The sequence below is a fragment of the Bison bison genome, unplaced genomic scaffold, assembly GCF_000754665.1.
Source record: "Bison bison bison isolate TAMUID 2011002044 unplaced genomic scaffold, Bison_UMD1.0 scf7180017864142, whole genome shotgun sequence".
Lineage (NCBI taxonomy): Eukaryota > Metazoa > Chordata > Mammalia > Artiodactyla > Bovidae > Bison > Bison bison.
Window position 1 is genome coordinate 1,431,832 of NW_011494714.1, and position 21,830 is coordinate 1,453,661.

General features: G+C 39.0%; 1 protein-coding gene across 2 annotated transcripts in view; it reads right to left on the reverse strand.

Moving 5' to 3' along the window:
* The window catches only part of USP3 (ubiquitin specific peptidase 3), a 103,294-nt gene that overhangs the window by 73,977 nt on the left and 7,487 nt on the right, over positions 1–21,830 (reverse strand). Inside the window, exon 2 of one of the 2 annotated variants that reach the window (XM_010840226.1) lies at positions 1,391–1,451. In XM_010840226.1, the coding sequence (XP_010838528.1) occupies positions 1,391–1,451 (61 nt within the window). Of the gene's footprint in view, positions 1–307; positions 407–1,390; positions 1,452–21,830 lie in introns of those variants that run through there. The other variant, XM_010840227.1, reaches the window with a different exon arrangement.

Sequence of the window (21,830 nt, forward strand, 5' to 3'; positions counted from 1 at the left end):
ATGCAAGGTACTCTCATTATCTATGTAATCTACTTAATCATATTTCTCTGAAACTATGTCAAATTTCTAAACCTAAGATTGATTGCAATTGGAAACATACTACCTACAGAGCCTGGAAAATTTTCCATTTATCTTCTGATACTTAGAGAACCATGTGTTGCTTGCTATTAAGAACCTTCATCTCTCCAATTTTTGAGAGTTTGTCAGGTCTTGTTTTGACACATGACCTTCCAGATTTTGGCTGTAGAGCACTAGGAGACAACTGGAGGACAGAACTATATAAATTTTATTGCATTATAATTCTCACCTCTCAAAATCTAGGAGAGGAATCTGTCTCTTCAAGTGCAGAATTTAAGTGCTTCTACTTTTCTTCTTTTTTTTTTTTTTAAAAAGTTATCTGTACAAAGTATTTTCAGGTTCCCCAAATCCTAGAGATTTCAAAACCACAACAACCACAATTAAGATATGTAGTTAACATTTTCCAAAAGCACTCTTTAAGTGTACATGGAAAAAAAATACTCAATTCCAGGACTGGAAAATATGAAAAATCAATCGTTAACTGAATGAAGATGCTCTGTTCATGCATGTGTTTACAAATAATAATGGGGAAGCCACCCAAATAAACACAATATAAATTTCAGACTGTAGGACTTAGTATGATTTCCCATCCCCTTGCTGCTAAGCTACTAACTTCTGAAGTAAATTCAAAGCAGATTTTCTAAGCTAAAAGAGCCATTGAAATAAAGTGCCTACTACCCGGCAGACCAAGTCTGATACTTATTTGAGTTTGTGTTAGAAGAAAGAGTTACTAAAGTAGTTGATATTTAAGTAACATCATTTTGAAGCCAAGAACTAGGAAGACATGCTTAGGCTTGAACCGGGTTTGGAAGTGTTAAGTCCCTAGAAAGCAAAAATGTCTTAATGGAACAGTGAAATATTTGGTATGTCTTAAACACCATTAATAATGAACTTCACAGTGAGACCATTTTCAAGGGAATTCTTTATCTGTTTTGTTTTCAGAAGAATGATATGGTATCTTGGATTTGATTCAAAGGTCAGTAAAGGTAGGGATGAGGTAGGTAACAGGTGAAAAAAAACTGGCCACATGTCAATCAAATATTACTAGTAGATTGTCTTGATCATCAAATTAATTCTTCTGAGTATCAACAGAAAGTATCCACCCCCTCCCCAGCCACTAGAGTTTCCTCAGTTCCACCGCTGAACAAAGGGATTCTGTTAGGAGAGGGAAGCCCTACAGAGAAGTATGTACACACCATGATTAAACAATGGTGCTAAATAAATCCAAATCAATAAAACTTTGACCAAGGCTTAGAGGAAAACTGAAAATAAGCCAGTTGGGAAGTTAAGTAATAAGAAGTATGTCACCTACCTTCCACAGTGGACACTTGAACAAGTCAGACAGACCCAGGGGCTCTTGTTGGACCGGCACACTGATGAAAGAAAAACACACAATATACCAGTTGTGTCATTTATTTCCCAGTTTCTCCCCTAATCTGTAATACCACATCCTGTGATTAAGTTATAAATTCCATGGCTGCTTAGGTGCACGGAGGCCACAAATCCCCGCTTTGTGAGTGCATTTACAGAGAATGGCTGCCTAATTACAGCGACACGGCAAGGAATCCCAACACGTGTCCACAGCAGCTGCTCACGGTCACTGTTGACTCGACTCAAACGGTGTAACCACAAGTTAAACACATTTCTCCTTCGTTACTTAGTCCTTTCGGCATAGTCTCTGACAAGTTAAGGACAATCTATTGTCTCATTAAAAATGTTTTTTAAGTCTAATTCTTTAAATCACATGTCTTTACCATACAGATCATAAGCTGCTATAAATGACAACATTTTCAGTTTGTTTAGTGAGAGGCAAAGCCTGAGGATACAATTCGGAAGACTAAGCCCAATTCTTCCCAAATTAATGCCTCAGTTGCATTAAATATAATTCTAAAATTATAAATGCATGTAATTCTTGCTGAGGGTATAATCAGGATATTAATTACTTTGAGTATTTATTATGGGGATGAGGTAGGCAAACAGGGTATGAAAACTTTTAAAATATCGATTACAATTTTGCTTGTTGTTTACTTATCCAATTTTTTTAAGCCCTATAAACATAACAGTGATTTTAAAAGGGAAGGGATATAAGAATCACCTGAAAACAACTTTTTCAAAATACACATGTTCTCTGGGCAGAAACATCTACATTGAGGTGTGGACAGAAGGACCAAAGAACATGTCTATTTTGAGGAATGTAACTTCCCAGGTGACTCCCTGAGACAACTACTTGAGAACCACTAGGCAGCCTCCTAGGGGCATGAGAGGGACAGCACCACCAACACTCAGGATTATAATAAATCAGCAGCCTGGCATACAGTATACGCTCAATAAACACTCGTTGAAGCGAAATTCAAATGTCTTAATTCAAGATACTAAGCTCTTCCAAGATCTGATCCCTACTATGTTGGTCTTGCCTAATCAATATGTCACAATCAGCCTTTCTTATTGCTAAGAAAAATTAGCCAACACTGGAAATAAAATGACTCAGCTGAAGCTGAAACTCCAGTACTTTGGCCACCTCATGCAAAGAGTTGACTCACTGGAAAAGACCCTGATGCTGGGAGGGTGGGGGCAGGAGGAGAAGGGGACGACAGAGGATGAGATGGCTGGATGGCATCACTGACTCGATGGACGTGAGTCTGAGTGAACTCCGGGAGTTCGTGATGGACAGGGAGGCCTGGCGTGCTGTGATTCATGGGGTCGCAAAGAGTTGGACACGACTGAGTGACTGAACTGAACTGATGACCATGTATAGGCCACCTCATGCTAAGAGTTGACTCATTGGAAAAGACTCTGATGCTGGGAGGGATTGGGGGCAGGAGGAGAAGGGGACGACAGACGATGAGATGGCTGGATGGCATCACCGACTTGATGGACATGAGTTTGAGTGAACTCTGGGAGTTGGTGATGGACAGGGAGGCCTGGCATGCTGCAATTCATAGGATCGCAAAGAGTCGGACATGACTGAGCGACTGAACTGAACTGACTGAAGAACTATAAGCCCTTTCAATATATAACGAAACACACTATATTGATACAATGAATATCCCAAAGATATTTAATTATAATACCATTGTGTGATCTGCTGTTTACTACTGATTAGGACTCAAATTCCATGAAGTTACAGGTAAAGTTGTAGGATTTTATTTGGTACAGATAATATCTGTCCAGCATATTCCGAGGGCTGTGGTTTTACTACCCTGCAGGACATTAATTGATTTTATATCTAACCTAGCAATTTACTTCAACATTCATTCTTCGGTGTCTGCATTCACTCAATCCCTCAAATGCTCTTGGAACCAGCTTTACCATCCCACTGGTTCCCTCATTAATGAGTTAAATAAGCCTTTGACATACATTCATTTTATATTTGTGTAGGAGGGGAGGAAAGGGCAAGGAGGAATAGGGGAGTACAATCATATGTTGCCCAAGGGACTCTGCCTGTCTGCCCAGCACAGGGCTCTAACTATTCGTGCATAAGAAAGTTTGTGCACGCACACATGCTCAGTAGTGTCCAACTACACCCCATGGACTGTACCCTACCAGGCTTCTCTGTCCGTGGAATTTTCTGGGCAAGAATAATGGAGTGGGTTGCCATTTCCTACTTCAGGGGATCTTCCCCACCCAGGGATCGAACTAGAGTCTCCTGCATTGGCAAGTGGAGTCTTCAACTCAAACCAGCTGGGAAGCCCATAAGAAAGCTTTCAGTGGTAAAAATCCCCTTCCAGTTAGTTAACCAAGGGCTTTACCTTTCCTTATTGCATTATATCAACTGCTAAGGGCCATCCTGAAGGCATTTTAGTTTTTTACTCAACAAACTCAAACCAAGTTTGTTGTATGTGCATATAAGTCACATGACAAAGACTAATAAGAAGAATGCCAAACTGCTAGCACCTATTTCACGCAGGTACATGGGAAGACCACTGTGAGGCAGTCTCGGCTACGGGCTTTTTATGTGCATCTGATTTATATCAATAAAAACACGACAGTCTTATAGTTTGAAAAGAAGACCTATAAAGTATATTTTTAAAAAGAAAAATAAATTAGAACACTGTTTACTTGAAACAGATAATCCTGGTCTGAGATACAATTTGAAGGATTAAAAAACTACAAATATTATCTAGTTGTATTCCTCCACAAATCTTTTTCTTTTAGTAAAGACTAAGAAATATTGTGATTGCAGCCATGAAATTAAAAGATGCTTACTCCTTGGAAGGAAAGTTATGACCAACCTAGATAGCATATTCAAAAGCAGAGACATTACTTTGCCAACAACGGTCCGTCTAGTCAAGGATATGGTTTTTCCTGTGGCCATGTATGGATGTGAGAGTTGGACTGTGAAGAAGGCTGAGCGCCGAAGAATTGATGCTTTTGAACTGTGGTGTTGGAGAAGACTCTTGAGAGTCCCTTGGACTGCAAGAAGATCCAACCAGTCCATTCTGAAGGAGACCAGCCCTGGGATTTCTTTGGAAGGAATGATGCTAAAGCCGAAACTCCAGAACTTTGGTCAACTTATGCGAAGAGTTGACTCACTGGAAAAGACTCTGATGCTGGGAGGGATTGGGGGCAAGAGAAGGAGGAGACGACAGAGGATGAGATGGCTGGATGGCATCACTGACTCGATGGACGTGAGTCTGAATGAACTCCGGGAGTTCGTGATGGACAGGGAGGCCTGGTGTGCTGAGATTCATGGGGTCTCAAAGAGTCGGACACGACTGAACGACTGAACTGAAGAAATATTGTATTCAGTCTGGAAAAAAAGTTTAATATGATCCTGAAATAAGTAATTATAATAGTAAGTTGTTTTGTTTTTTAAGACTTGTTTTAGGTGGGCCATTTTTAAAGTCTTTGTTGTATTTGTTACATGTTTCTGTTTTATGTTTTTTGGGGCTTTCGCCACTAGGCATGTAGGATCTTAGTTCCCCACCAGGGACTGAACCCACGCTGGCTGCATTAGAGGGCAACGTGTAACCACTGGACCTGCAGGGAAGTCCTCAGGCCCCAAGTTTTTAACCATTAGAGGGTTTTGCTTTTTGAACTATGGGAAGATTATTTTTGCTCCTCCTTTGAATGAGGAAAAGAAAACCTAGAACAAAATCACTGTTGTGTTCCCTACCAAGTGTTCGTCCCCTTCCCCCACCCCGATGGTTGTATAGTATGTGTATGGACAAAAAATACATACAAATTGTGATCTAATTTTTCTACTCAGTATAGTAAATACATTTCTTCGTGTTGCTAAATTAGAACATGCGTGCATGCTCAGTCACTACGTTGTATCTGACTCTCTTGCGATCCCACGGACCGCAGCCTTCTAGGCTCCTCTGTCCATGCAATTTTCCAGGCAAGAATACTGAAGTGGGTTGCCATTTCCTACTCCAGGGGATCTTCCCAACTCAGGGATTGAACCCACATCTCCTGCATTGGCAGGCAGATTCTTTAGCCACCAGGGATGCCCACTAAATTAAAAGAGTGTACTCTCATCTTATAAAATCTCAGTTACCTCATAAAGTTTTAATTCCTTAAATTTTAGAAAATATGCCCTAAGGCTGAGGGAAGGAAGAATAGGGAAGAAACTGCCTAACAGGTGTAGGGGGTGATGAAATGTCTTGGAACAAGATGGAGACGATCGCTGTGGGTGTACTGAATGCGCTGTGTTTAGCTGCTCATTTCAGAATGGATGATTTGGGGACCCCCGGGGGCCACAGGCTGGGGCTCGGCACTTCACTGTTGAGTGCACAGGTGCGGCCCTGGTTGGAGAACTAAGATCCCACAGCTGCACAGCTTGGCAGGAAATAAATTTTTAAAAAAATTTTTTAAGGTTAATTTTATGTTATATGAATTATACTTCAGTTAAATAAATAAATAGGTGCTTAAGACGGGGATAAGGAGAGAGAATAAAAGGAAGTGAAATAGCGCTGACATTCCAAAACACGAGAAACAAGTGAGTGTGTCTCTTACTAAATCTCCAAAAAAGACCTCATTTTCTAAATTAAGAAACCAAATTTCTTCTATCACAAATATTTACAATAAGAAAGTTAAGATTTAATGTGTGATAGGACATTTGGTCTTGGCTATTTAAAGGACAGTACTCTCTGAGTGCGTAATACTTTCACAACAGAAGACCATCTGAAGGCTAGAAAACTACAGAGAATAGGGTTATTATGAAGCCATTTATTACACTGCTTCGGTGAATATTCACTCTGTTTAAATATCCCTCATTCAAATTATGAAACCTTTAATGTACCCAGGAAAATCATAAAATAGAAGAAAAAATGCTGGCTGTAAGTTAAACCCTCAATTATTGCTACAAATAGAACAGGTCATAACATGAGTAAAAGACTACTACAAATAATCTTAAAATCATTCTAATCATCTTAAGGGAACGTATCTTATTATAAAAGGTAGTCTCAGTTTACAGACAGATAGGTTTCAGATTTATCTGTAGGATGAACACATTTCCTGTGGAAACTGCATTAAAGGTTTGCAGGCTATTCTATAAAACTCTATAAGAACCATTACAAAACTGAAATACTATATTCTGTGTGTGTGTATAAAATAAAACCATACACAGTCAATAAAAATGTTTTTAAGCTATAAACTATTCAGCAAAACATAAAAATATTAAACAAAGGTTTTTATTTTTTAAATGGTAAATGCTGGTACTTAAGAGAAAGCGGGTGATAAGGATGGAAACTTATAGAAGTTCAGAATGACAAACCATAACTGAGAACTCATAAAGGCTCTTTTTATTAGGCCTAATTACACTTCAGGGTGATGTCAGGGCAAGGAAGCCATGCAGTGTATTTCTCACACTGTTACACATGGCCACAGGAGGGTCACTGGATCTCATAAACACAGTCTGGTCTTCTTTCACTCACGTTATGAAATGTCCTCAGAGTTACTCTGCCCCAGCAATCTGTCCCGTATGCCGAGATTCTCGCGGCCCCGAGCCGAGGTCTCCTCTCTCAGCTCCTGGGCATCTCAGCCTGGGGGACAGACACTGTCTAGTTCCCCTCACTCTCTTCCTGCTGCTGTGGCCTCAGGACCCTGCCCTGTTCTCACCCTCAGCCAGAAGCTCTGTAAGTTGGCAGAAGCACCCCTCTGAAGGGGGTAGAGACTCTGATCCTCCCCTGAGCTAGGGCCATTCTGCACAAGGTAGGAGCTTCGACACAGGCTGGGCAGGCAAGCAAAGCAGAGGAACCCCAGGTTCTAAAACATGCTCAGATTCATGGATTCTTGCTAAAGCCCCCAAAGCTTTAACTCTCTGGAAATCCAAAAGTGACAACTGATGGTGGGAAGGCATCCAAGTGATCTACAAACCAAAGTGGTTTTACTCCCTACTATTCCTATGAAGGGGCTTCCCTGGTGGCTCAGCAGTAAAGATTCCGCCTGCCAATGCAGGAGACAGGAGTTCGATCCCTGGGTTGGGAAGATCCCCTGGAGGAGGAAATGGCAACCTACTCCAGTATTCTTGCCTGGGAAATCCCATGGACAGAGGAGCCTGGCAGGCTACAGTCTATGGGGTCGTAAAAGATTTGGACATGACTTAGTGACTAAAGAACAACGTTCCTATGAAGGGAAGACTGATCTGCTCCTTTACCAAGAGATGAAGAAAGGCAGAAAACTGGGGAGTTCTGTGCTCAAAGAGGCCTATTTACACACGAATACTTTTAGGTTGTGTCAGAAGACAAAACAGCATCCACACTGAATATAAATTTCTTCCCACTGATTTTCCTCAATATCCTTAGTATCCACTACATAGAATCTAGTAAGATAGAGTACATTTGATATTCAAGCCCCATCAACAATTCTCCTGGAATCCTAATTTTTTAATAAAACAGCATGCACTAGAGCTACGACACAACTTAGTCACCGTCTCTGCACGCAAGAAGAGTCCAAGCACACAGCACTGACGGGCAAGCACTTCACAGCGCGTCCACCATTCAGCAGCTGCTTCAACTGGCAGAGAGGCTCTTAAGCGTCTCGAGAGTTCACAAACGTGAGGATGACCAGGGCTCTAGTTCTGGCCCTACCATTACTCCTCAGAGAACTGAGAACATCACTGCTGTGCTGGGTCTGTTTCTTCACTGTAAAATGAAAACTGGGTGATAAGCATGTCCCCTCTAAGTGTAAAATTATTCAAAGAAGATAAAGCCAAAGATAGATGAAATAATATCATTCCCTATAGATAAAATTCTTCCACTCTAATTTTTTAAAAGGCTTAATAAAAAGATTAATTGCTAATGTAGTACAATTTTCTAAATCAACGCTCTTCAGCTTTTTTTTTGTCCCCTGCTCCACAATCCCTGAGAGGCAGTACTCTGAGCACATTGCCCGTCAGTAACAGCAGAGTCGCTGTTGTGGAGTCACTGTTCAAAACCACTGGAGACGAAGGTGCTGCTCCAACAGTAAAACTCAGATCACCACCCCCTCCACCCAACAACACACAGAGTTTTTTAAGTGCACCCCTCTAAAAAATTAGCAACCCAGAAGAAAATATTCGTAACCTATTTTTTTTAAAGAGTCAGGTTCATTTTTATCTATTTAATGTTCATCTGGCACATACTATGTGCCAAGCACTACTGCACTTTACTGTGCCACTTTATAAATACTCCTTCATTTAATCCTCTACAGTCCAGAGGTGTGTACTATGACTTGGCCTGTTTTATAGATAAGGAAGCAGTGGCATATGACGGAGAAGTTATATACCTTGCTACATTAGTAAGGGACAGAACGGAACTCAAACTCAAATGATTGAAGGCATGGACTGCTGCAAAGCAGAAGACCAGCAGGTTGTTATTTTTGCTTCAAAAAGATTCCATACTATGTGTTCCTGTAAGTGTTATACACCTGTGTATAAACTGTTTGACATCTAGAAGGATATATAGTAACTTAACAGTCATGTGAAAAGAATGGGATGGGGGACTGGAGCCACATAGCCCTACTTTCAACTATGCTGTCTGAATTTTGTCATAAAGCATTACTTCTTTTACAACAAAAATTAAATTTAAATGTCTTAAATTTAAAGATACTGGTATCATAAAGCTGTCCTAATGAAACAGACTTATTCTGAATTATTAAGCATGAGTAGTAAGTGAAAACAAAACCCAACATTACAACTCTATGGGTCTGAAAACACACCAATGAAAAAACATTTGCAGCTGTTACTCAAAACACACACACACACACACACACACAAATACTCCATAAAAGTATCAACAGTAGTGTTACTCCTCTTGAAATCGAAGAACAGGGCAGAATTATCATAAAAAATTCTATAAATATTCTAGTATATATACAAGTAGAAATATACTCCAGGACTAACCCAGTTTACCCTCCAACTGATATATTTTTAGATGCGTTGTTGTTGTTCAGTCGCTCAGAGAGCAAGACATACAATCTTTATACCATAAACGCTCTCTGAACCATATACTCACAAGCCTATTCTATGCTAAAATTTCTGAAGTCTACCTTTAATTTGAATTCTCTGAAATTCCTGGGGTAAGGAGTGAGTGGTAAAGTCACATGGATAAAGCAGGAAATGGGCTGTAAGGTAGTCCCCACAAGAAGAAATCCGGCTACACTAAGCAACCGCCAGAGTGCCAAAGCAGCCAAAATCACTGTCTGTGTTCTCACTCCCACCCTGATACCGCTGCCCATTCTGAGAGTGGGCACCGGGTTCCCAGGGAACAGGAGAATTCCCTATATAGCAACAGGCAGTGCCCAGGGCTAAAGAAGTGAGCCAACAATGGAGGAGGAGGAGACCAAGCGTGAGCACCCAATCCAAAGTGCTCAGAGCAGCAGGCTCACAGAAGATGATGGGACGGAGGGGTCAGGGCCAAGGCAGTGACAGCAGTTAAGAAGTTAAGTTTATCTTGGTTGCCTTTCCACCTTCCCCCTCTTGCAGCTCTCTCTTCCTCAGTTCCATTCTTATTCAAGGCTGGCAATCGTTTAATCTCTCCTGAATCATTAGATAAGTAAATTGCTTTCTGGTAAAGTCATAGTTCAGTATTTCTTATAGCCATTCTTTTCTTTCTGTTTAATGGCCCTATGAAAGATGAAAGATAACCACAAATTCTTGAATGTTCCTCCCACTGAGAGGCAGGGCTATGTCCTCTTTCCTTGAATCTGGGCAGGCTCTGTCAGTGCCCTGACCAACTGAATATGGCAGAAGGGACCAGGTGTCAGTTTGCAGGTCTCCGTTTTAAGAAATTGACAGTTTTCTCTTTTTATTGCTTGGAATGCTTGCTCTTGGGGTGGCCGGCCACCATGGAAGAGGCCTAAGCACCCTGTGAGAAACACAATATGAGAAAGCGAAAGAACGTAGAGAGACCTTGCAAAAGATGACACCTTAGTGTATGCTGGGGACAGGGGTGCAGAAACAGAGACCAGGAGCACAGAGGCTTGTGACAGATGAGTTAAAAAGCCACCGAGGAAGTGGATGCTCCAGCTTAAGGAACTCCAGCTGGTTCTTCCTAAATGCCTGACCTACAAGATCATAAGCAAAATGAAATGATTGTTTTAAGCACTAAGATGACAGTATCCACCATTCACACCTGCCAAACGACTCACAGGAATGAGTGACACTGCCGTTTAGTAGAGGTGAGGATGAGACCCTTAAAGAGGCTCTATCCCGTAGGAATCAAAACCATCCAAAGACTAGACGATACCCTCTGCAACAGAGGTGGTAAGACAGTAAAACACTCAGTCCATCATCGACTGAGCTGCCATCATCACTCAGGACTGGCTCTCTCTGTATCCTGTCAATATTTTACATCTGGATGTGCTGTCTTGAGCATAATAAGACAACCTAATTCTTGGGCGGAATATCACATAGTAAAAAACGACCTTCAAAAATCTCCAAACCGCTATTCCCATAGCAACCCCAAATTCTTGATGAAGATTCTTAAGAAAATGTCACTGGCACTTGCAGGAATTCCTTTCTCTTCATTAAAAGCTACAGAGCCTTATCCTTCATTCCTTTTGCCTCTCTGGATTATGTTCCCTAATAAACATTCTGGGAAACCTCACATTTTATTTAAGGTTGGATTTGAAAACCTAATTGAATAATTATGAGTCGAGAATATCCTCCTCCATTTTTGTTTCCAATTCTCTCTTCACCCTAAGAGTGCTGACTTATTCCTCAGCCAGCCTATCTTGATTCCCATCACACCCATCAGCAATGTCTGATCCCAGCCTTTGTAGCTGGGGTCAAGAGCCCACATCCTAACCAGACTCCCAAGATTTCTAGGAAGTACTTTGACTTTTCTCTTAAAGATTTCAACAAAGTGTATGGGATTTTTGGGTTTTGGTTTGTTTTCAGTACAACTGCTTTACAACGTCATCTTGGCTTTTGCTGTACAACAAAGTGCACCAGCTATATGAATACATACATACATACGTACATATATATATACATATATATATATATACTCCGCAGAGTCCTTCCCCTACTTCCCTCCCACACACCCCCCAACCCACCCACCTAGGCCATCACAGAGCCCTGAGCCGAGCCTCCTGTGCTTTATAGCAGCAGCTTCCCACTACCTATTTTACACATGGTAGTGTAGATATGTCAAGCCTCATCTCCTCATTTGTCCCATTCTCCTCTTGCCCTGTCAGCCCAGCGGAAGGAAGTAGGGGAAGGACTCTGCTCCACATCATTTTGGTTGAACTAGGCAGAGGCCTTGATCTCCTGGCTTTGACCTTAAACCCTGCCAAAAGAATTCCTTCCTGCTTTAATACAAAAATGTACCAAAGTGACTTGGTTACCCTTAGGAATGCGACTATTACTCTGTAGACTCAAAAGGAACATGTCAGAGGCAGGCATGGGCTCCAGAACCCACATAAGTCTTCTGTTCACCTTCTAGCTCTCCCATTATTTTGTTCTATGACCTTAAGGAGTTGGTTTCAGAGCCTGCCTCCTCATCTGTAGCAGAAGACAAAGACCACCCCTGCCTCAGATGGCTATGGTAAGGGTTTCATGAGACGAAGCACATGAAGGGCACAAGGGGCCTAATAAACAGAAGCCCCAGTGACTCTCAGTTTCCTTCCCTTAAGAATATATTAAAATAAAAAACGCAGCTATCTGGGGTTAATTCTGTGACAGCCATTCTACACAAGGCAGTTAACATATGTCCACATATAGCATGACTGCTAATTGTTCAGAAATTTTTCCCTTAGTTTACACACATTAAAAGGATGGGAGCTGACAATTCCTTTCCACAGAAAAATTCAAAATAAATAAGTCAGTAAAAATCCTTCAGAAACTCCTCCGGTATCTGACTTGAAATTAAATTATTTTTAAAACATAAAATGAATGAGATAAAATATTCTATTTTAATAAGCTGATTTCAAAATTGATATAATGACTATATACACCTTAATGTCAGAATCATTAAACTTTACACAGTTAATGTAAAATACTTCAGAAGCAAATGCACTGTAGAAGCAAATTTCAAGGAGGTTTAGACAACTAAATAAGATGCTACTCAGATAAAACACTTAAGTACATAAGCAACTTGGGTGTCAAAACCATACGGAGATACACTAAATTCTGAGGTATTCAGAATAGAGATTAAATCATGGTGCACCAATCTAATCAATCAAAATACGCTGTACCTTGGTCATTCTAATATCCAATATGTGGGGTTACAAGTCTTCAAAAATATTTTTTAAATTTCTAACTTTTGTTTTAACAAAGAAGCAAATAGAAATGATTTCAAATCACACCAGATTTAAGATATGGTGATCAGGGACTTCCCTGGTGGTCCAGTGGCTAGGACACCGTTCGAGATCCCTGGTCGGGTAACTGGATCCCACGTGCCGTGACTTGGCACAGCCAAATAAATAAATAAAAATAAATATTAAAAAAAAAGATACGGTGATCAGCTTATTTTTACAGACAGTAGGTTTAAACTTCTACTCTAAATAATTCAGTTCTTTTTTTATCCAGGATAAATAGGATTACCTGGTTCTCTTTAAGGGACACTGTCTTTGGTTCTCAGAGGCTAATTTTGAGACTGTGCTCGAGCCAATTTTTCAAACCTTTTTCATGTCAGGACCTGCATGGAAAATGATAACATCTGTATGGTGCACGTGCGTAAATTGAAGAGTCATCATGGGGGCCAGAAGTAATCTGCTTGGAGGCTCCAGCCACTCTTAGGCTGAGGGGACTGTTATCTCAACATATAGGTAATCTTTTTATGGCCCTTCTGATGGAAAGCTATGTTTCCCAATCTTTTACCTGGTTTTCTAGTAATGCAGGAAGAAGTCCCCCTCTTCTACTCCAATGCCCACTTATTGGAACAAAGGCTTTTAAGTCATCAACCAGCTGAGAGGACCAGCAGCATTATCTAGGAATCCAAAGTGCTCCTCTGAGTTTATCCTACTCACTAATGCGCTGAGACCCACTGGAGAAAATGGATGCCCAAATCCTTATTTCTGTCCTAAGTATAACCGTCCTATCCTACCACCATTCTATAACCTGAGGGAGCAACCAGTTAACAGTATGACATGAAGGAATCTAACACAAATTAAATTAAAAGAGAAAACTACTAGAAACAGTTGTGTCTGAGCACTCAGGCAGTAAAACAGCACTGACGAGTATGTAAAAGGAAAGGAAAAGTCAACTGATTAAGATGAACATGGATGTAGACTAAAATGTTTCCAAGGCCACTTCTAGCGCTCTGATGTCAAGGTTTCCAAGACAAAAATATAATTACAATAAAGTGCTTCACTTCCACAGCCTTGAATACATTTGTAAGGTCACCACAGAAGTGAAGATAGGAGCAGGCAGACAAGTAATTTGAAGCACTATAAAATCACTTACACAATATTGCTTACACAATTGAAAAGTTAAAACTTTCCATCTTCTCTGAAGATATCCCATAATACAAAAAAAATATTTGTACAAGGCTTTTAGCTGCAGCATTATCTGAAATTGCAAAATACTGGAAACAACCTAAATACCCAAAGGGAGGAGACCGTTCGAATTCACTGCGAACCACGACAAATGGAGCACTATAAACGGGTTAAAAATAAGGAAAAGTTCTACAAACATGGAATGGTGTTCAGAATATACTATTAAATGAAAGAAACCCCAAAAGAGCATACTTAGTTTGCTACCTTTTGTGAGAGAAAGAAAACACTCATGTATCTGCAATCTTTTTTTTTTTTTACAAGAAAGAAACAAGGATAGATCAAAATAATTGGTTGTTTATAAAGGGTGGATAGGAATGAGAAGTGTGAGGTAGTAACACTTCTTGGTACGGTTTTAACTTTTGGAACTATGCGTGTGTGAGAGTCACTCAGTCGTGCCCGACTCTTTCCAATCCCATAGGCTGTAGCCAACCAGGCTCCCCTGTCCACGGGATTTCCTAGGCAAGCATACTGGAGTGGGTAGCCATTCCCTTCTCCAGGCAATCTTCCCAACCCAGGGATCGAACCTGGGTCTCCTGCACTGGTAGATGGATTCCTTACTATCTGAGCTACCAGGAAAGCCCATACTCACATTTTATATACTCAAAAAAACGTAAAATAAAATCAGCACGGATAAGGCCGAAAAAATTTTAAATGGAAATCAAACAAAAACAAATGAAGCAGACTATATGTCAAATAAGTGTGTTAAAAGAGGGAAGGAAAGGGAAGGAAAAGGAAGGAAAACTAACATAATTTTTTAACATAGGACTTTTTTTTTTTGAGTATACAGACAAAAAACACCATTAAAAATATTAAGCTCTAGTTATAAGCAGTTTTCTTTGCAATGGTGTGGGTCAGCAGTTCAGAACTACTTTCTCTGATTATGGCATGGAGCAAACAAGTACACGTGTTGAGGATAATGGGAACCAGATTCTCACTGTTAGAAAAGGGCATTACAAATGCAAAAAGGCTCAAGACGAGACCTGCAGTGCTGAACTGGAATTAAAGGTATCAAAATGAACTCGTGGTTACACAAACACACAAATACAAACAAATATATACATACACACACATACACATTTTCATATTTCTTAATTCCTATTTGCTGAGAGATCTTAGGTTATAAACATTATTCCCCACTAAAAAGGAACAATGGCTACTTGGAGAAATAGCTGATTCCAAGACGGGGGCAGGCTGAGTACAAGATGAGATGGGAGCACCTTGCCATGCCAGAAAGTAAGGGCTCCAAGAACAATAGGGACATGTCAAAATTATGGCCTAAGAAGGTCTCCACTAGCCAAATCTAGGACAACTTGATCTTCAAAATAAATAGCAATAGGATGTTAAGAAATAAAATGAAAACCTCAGTTCATGTTAATAAAATAAATGAATAAACGAGTGAGAAAGGAAAATGTGTCCCCATATATACTTAGAAGAAATAAGTTAAAAAATCAACATCCTGCAACCATCCTAGTAACAACTGATTCAATCAAGAATCATCAGTGGATGCTAAATTACTAGATTAATGTTTGATGAGGAATAAGACAATTATATGTAAAATCTCAAAGCATCTGCTACAAATTAGTTATTAATAACAAAGGGGAAAAAGAAACTTTACAACAAAGAACCTTGCAAATATCACCTTAATAAAATAAATATTACCAAAATGAGACAAACCAATTTCATATACCTCTTGATATAATGCCCTGAGAAGACACATTGCTTCTGCAGTATTCCTATCAAAACCTTGCACGACTTGAATCTAATCATAAAGAAACAACAGAAAAATCCAAATTGAAGTACACTCTACAGAAATACTCAAGACGTGAAAGACAAAGAAAGGATAAGGAACCATTAGAGACTGAAGGAGACTAAAAGAGTTCACAACAAAATGAAACTCATGACCGTGGGTGAGATGCAGGGGAGACGGGTGGGGCGACACAACTGGCAAACAGCTATGAAGGACATTATATAAAGGACAGTGAGACAACGGGAGAAATCTGAGAATGGAATGTGCATTCAATAATACTACTGTATCAGTCATTAAATGTCCTAATTTTAACCAATATCCCATGCTTAATGAAAAGAAAGTCCTTGCTCTTGGGGGGTAGGGGGGGATAAAGCATTTATGGATGAAGGAACATTAGGTATGCAAATTAGTGATGGGAGTTGGGGGGAATATATAGAAAGAAGGTACACATGTAACACCAAGGTGGCAAAATGTTAACTCATGAATAGGTAAAGAGTACAAGGGAGTTCTTTGTATTATTCTAATAAGGTTCCTTTAAGTGTGAAAGTGTATCAAAATAAAAAGGGTTTTGAGATTTTTAAATTTTTATTCTTTACTTCCTATTAAAAACATACTTTTTGAAAATTACTATAACACAAAGGAAAAGGTTAAATTACCATTGTACAGGCCAAATAGTACTATAAACCTGGCAGTAACTTCCCTTTATTAATGGATGACAAACTAATCCAGTAAAAATATTATAATAGATTAATTGCAGTAGTCCAAATGACATTACAACATGTTTCTTTTATATATCCAAACTCTGGCTCCCAATTTCCCAAGCAGAGCCAAACCCAGAGGCTTATCTACTCTCTCTGCTGACTCTGGTAATAGCAACAGTATTTTGCTCTGCTTATCAAGGAAGGTAAATCTGGGTTTAAACTTTTACTCAAAAATAGTACTGCAAAATTTCAGTTTTAGTGATTTAACTCTCTGGATGATTACTAATAAAATCCATCTCTGATAAGGCAAAGCATGTTTTTACCCTAAAAACTGCATTTAAAAATATTTCATTTAAAAATAAACACTAATTGGGATTCCCTGGTGGTCCAGTGGTTAAGACTCTACACTTCCAATGCAGGAAATGCAGGTTCCATCCCTGGCTAGGGAACTAAGATCCCACATGCTGCAGAGCATGGCCAAATAATTTTAATTAAGTAAGTAAAAATAAACACCAAATTAAGCATGGCAGACCAATTTCTCTCTTATCTCCTCTTCACCCCATTTCACTAAAATGACAATAAAAAATTAAATCAATAGTGACTCACAAAGAGAACATGTGAGACAAGCAAACTTCAACATGCTTTTGGCAGTCAGGAAGAAGCCGAAGGAGCAGTAACAATCTTCGTAGCGTGAAGAAAGCTAAGCCCAAGTGCCAGCAGAGAAGAGTGACAGCCCAGAAAGTACCAGCAGAGAAGAGTGCAGCTGGGAGGCAGTCCTGGGCTTAGGGACACGGGGCACAGCAGACAGCAGAGTAAAGGTGGCACTAAGAACAAGGGGCCCAAGGGCTGCAGGGACAATGAGCTCATGGACTTCCTACGTCCTCATGTCAGGACATCAGCAGCCAGGTGTACAGCTCCCAGAGGGAATGCTGAAAAAATGGTGCAAAAAAATAAATATCCACACAGACGTCTTGACTGTCTTCCTCCAATGAAGAAGGCGGCCTGTCCCCAACTTCACAGTGAAGCCCAATGTATACAAGCCTCACAGAGCTTTCTAGTGCCCCACCCTTACATGAAAAAATAGATAAAATAAGATTCTGTGAAGGAAAGCTCTAGTTTGAAAGAATCATTTTGAAAAGAAAACGAGGAACCTAGAGACAAGAGAAACAATGCAGACAGCACAGAAAAGCCTCAGAACAAACTCTAAAACCCAGGATTAACAAGAGAAGATACTGCAAAACAATAGCAATAGGATGTATGAAAAAACAATGGTCAGAAAAAGGAGGAAAAAAAAATAAAAATTAAAAAAAAAAAAGAAAAAGGAGGAAAACCACTTAAAAACAAGAAATATTATTATCAAAATTCAGTAGAAGGGTAGAAGGAAAAATAAAAACAAGGAAATATCTCAGGAACTAGAACCAAAAGGCAAAGAAATAAAAAGATAAGAAAATTACAGGTTCTACCCACGGTGCTCAACATTCAATTAATAGGAGTTGTACAAAGAAAAATGTACAAACTAGGAGATTTAAGGATGGGAAGATGAGTGTACTCTCAAATGCACAGACTGAAAAGTCCCTTTGAGAACCCATCACAAGAAAAGAAAAAGAAAAGAAAAGAAAAACTAAGCCATGCCAAGACACATCACTCTGAAATTCCGGAACACCAAGGATAAAACGAATATCCTAAAAGCTTCCAGGAGAAAGAATAAAAGGCTATATATGAAGAAACAGTCATCAAAAAGGCATCACATTTCTTTAAAAAAAAAAAAAAAAAACACTGAAAGCCTAAAAACAAAGGAACACTGCTTTTAAAATTCTAAGAGAGGGACTTCCCTGGCGGTCAAGAGGTTAAGACTGTGCTTCCAATGGGAAGGGCGTGGGTTTGATCACTAGTCGGGGAACTAAGATCCCACAAGCTGTGCTGCGTCACCAAAAAAAAAAAAAAATTCTAAGAGAAAAATCTTTTCTAACGAACAGTCTATAGTCAACCAAGCAGTCAAGTACAAAGGTCGGATAAAGGTGTCAGACTTGGGTGGGATCAAAAATGTGGCTCCCCTGAGAAGGGAGCTAGATGATGTACTCCAGCACAATGGTCTAATAAACCAAGGACGAGAAAGACCTGCGATCCAGGGAATGGGAGATCTAACACAAGAGGACAGCGAGGGAGTCACAGGGTAAAAACTGTCCAGTCGGCTCAGAGAACAGTCAGCTCAGATGGAAGCAAGGGCACTCTAGGAAGGAGAGCCTCAGGAATACTACTACTAAGAGAGTATGTGTTTAAATGCTTGGAAAAGAATATTCATAGACATTTGACAAATGTATATGTTACATTTGGGAGAAAATGTAAAGAAAGTAAAGTAAGCAATTAAAAAAAAAAATCAATTACTAACTAAAGGAAAAATAAAATGCCAGAAAAGAAAAAAAAAAAGTAATCACAATATTAATAAAAATTTGTGGTCTGGTCATATTGAGAAATGGAGAGTGGGCAGGTAACGAAATACTAATGTCCTCACTTACCAACACAAGATGTCAAGAGATACTACCTAAAATGGATAAATTGAAAAATAACAATGTATTACTTAGAAGCATGTGGGTAAACATAAGGGAGAAAGCTAACAAAGCTGAAAGTGGTTGTCTGTGGACAGTAAGACTGAGGGTGGAGGGAAGGGAGCCTGCTGTTCTATTTTAAACCTTCTGATACTATACTGTATGGCGTAACTGTATAATGTACTACTTTTTGAAAACACTAATGTTTAAAAGGTAAACTGATATAACAATCATATCAATTCATGAAGTTGCCTAAACCACATTTTTTCATCTTAAAAAATCACCTATTACATGAAATAAAAATTACAAACTCTGTTTATCATTTGGGGCCAGGCACCTACTCAACTCCCTGTATACTACAAGGCTAATTTCCAGAGCTAATGGTATGTGTCCTCTACTAGAGAATGTAATTTCAAAGCTGGCCAAAATGTATCATCTATATGTTAACAGAGCCAGATACCTACAGAGCCAGAAGAGAGGGCATCTGGTCCTGCTGATTTCCTACACAGAGGCAAATTCTGATCCATAAGACTAGTCCCCTCACTGGCTCGAGCATTTCACTCTATTTTGAAATGCGTTTCTGAAACCAGTCCTCAAAGGCAACTGAAAACAACATACGGAAATAATGTATGTGAAACTGCATATGCTCAACTGTAATGTACTAAACATCTTTTATTATTCCTTCTATCACAGACTCAGACTTGTTCAAACCCACTTTGGTTTTAAAAAAAAAAAAAAAGGCACCTATGAAGCTATTATGCTTTTATCTGTTCTACAGTCTTCAGCTAAATGCTGGAACTGTGCCCCTACCTACAAATGAGAGGGAAGGGTAGTGGAGAGAAGGATTGAAACTACTCAAGTCAAAGCAGATTACTAAATCAGAGTCAAAATGGCCACTGCTGCCTTTGGAAGACCAGACACAAATAACCACAGAAAAATTATCAGGAGCTTATATTGTTTCAAAAATAACTCTCCTTATGAAGCTGATTGTATACAGACTACCAACACAAAAGCCATGAATCACTTAAGAAAGATTCTGGCATCCAATTATTTCCATTTATTTAATATAGCAAGATCTGATGCAATTCCACACTTTGCCAACAACCTGAGTAAGCAAATCCATAGTTAAATAGTAAAAGGATTTTCAAAAGAAATTAATCAAGTCATAAATGTAAACACCACACAACTATTATTTCAAAACAAAAGCAAGTGTATACAAGACAAGAAAAGATGCACACACATATTTTATAGGAAGCACTCCCTCCCATAAATCAACAAAACATTTAAGACGTTAAGGGACCTCATTATCAAAGACTTTACTCAGAGAGCAGGTTTAATATCTGTGTTGTACAATCCTTTTTCTAGCTTTTTGTGGTTATACAGTATAGCTTAGCACTAAAATACAAATCTGGGGGTGGGGGTGTGAAATTACCACAGTTGTATTTACTGGTGTGCTGGGAAAATATCTTTTTAAAAATCAATGGGACTACTTATGAAGAAATGGAAAGAAAAAACATAAACTGGGCATATACTTATACTCTGCTTAAAGGGCTAGATACCCAGTATTACAGAAAATAGGCACCTGTAAACTCCATTAGCTGTTCTAATTATTTGATGCAAAGCAAGAGTTGGAATTTTTTTTTTTTTACAACCAATAGGTACATTAAAAAAAATCTGACCCACATTTTCCCAAAAATCTGTATTAATCATTCAAAGGAAAAAAGTCTCAAAAAATATTTTTTAAATGAGGTTCTAAAAAGACAACACACAAACAAAACACTTGAAATAACTGAAATGAAACCAATGCAGTTAAATTAAATTAGAATTAAATTCTCACAGCATGAATGTTGAGCTCTGGCAGCTACTTCATACACATAAGGTGAAGCTTGAATCTTGTTGTTGCAAACAGTTTCTCCAATGCCAAAAGAGCTCACAATTAACATTCAAAATAATTCAGATGGAAACTAGAGTTAATCTGTTTTACTATGTGACACTAAAATTTAAAAACCACTCAATCAATAATATAAACGTCAGCCCCAGACTAAGTTAAATAGAAGTTCTTTAACAACAACAACAAAAAAATTAGAATATTTTTCAACATTTATCTATCCATTATCCCAGGGAAACATTCTGTCACAAAAAAAAAAAAAAATTGCTGCCTAGAAATTTCAGCATGATCTTCACAAACTCTGACCAAAACAAAGATCTATTATCTAAAAAGGAAAACCTGAGCATGGTCAGTAAGAACAAAGATTTAAAGAAGTGAAATCAACAAGTGTCCTATCTTACAATTGGTTAAATTAAACCTGCAGGAACATGACAGTTAATCACCAGCCTGCTTTGCCTGGTGATGAGATAGTTCAAGAACAGTCCATGAAATTACGAGTCTTCAGGACAGGTCAAGGATAAATTGGCAAGCAGATTTCTAAAGGCTGCCTTAAACCCAGCTAGAACAAGGAAAAAATATCAGGAGAGAACATCTACTCAAAATGGAAAACAGCCTGCTGATAGAGTTATTCAATCCTACAGCACAGTACAAAGTCTTCAGATAAAATCCAGTCGGTTATAATATCTTTTCAAAGACGCAAACTGGTTCATATTCAAAATAAACTCTCATTTCCCTCCTCAAAAGGGTCTTAGAAAATTTAATTAGCTAGTGGTGATTAACGGTGAAGCATTTAGCTAACACAAATACCAAGACAACTACAAACTTCACTTTTCAATGCACAGGTTTTGTTTCAACAAAAGTTTTCAAAATTTGAAGTTGCCTTCTTAAGCTTACCTGTATATTATATATCTGTAAAAACCAAACATATACCTGTTTTTCAGTATGTC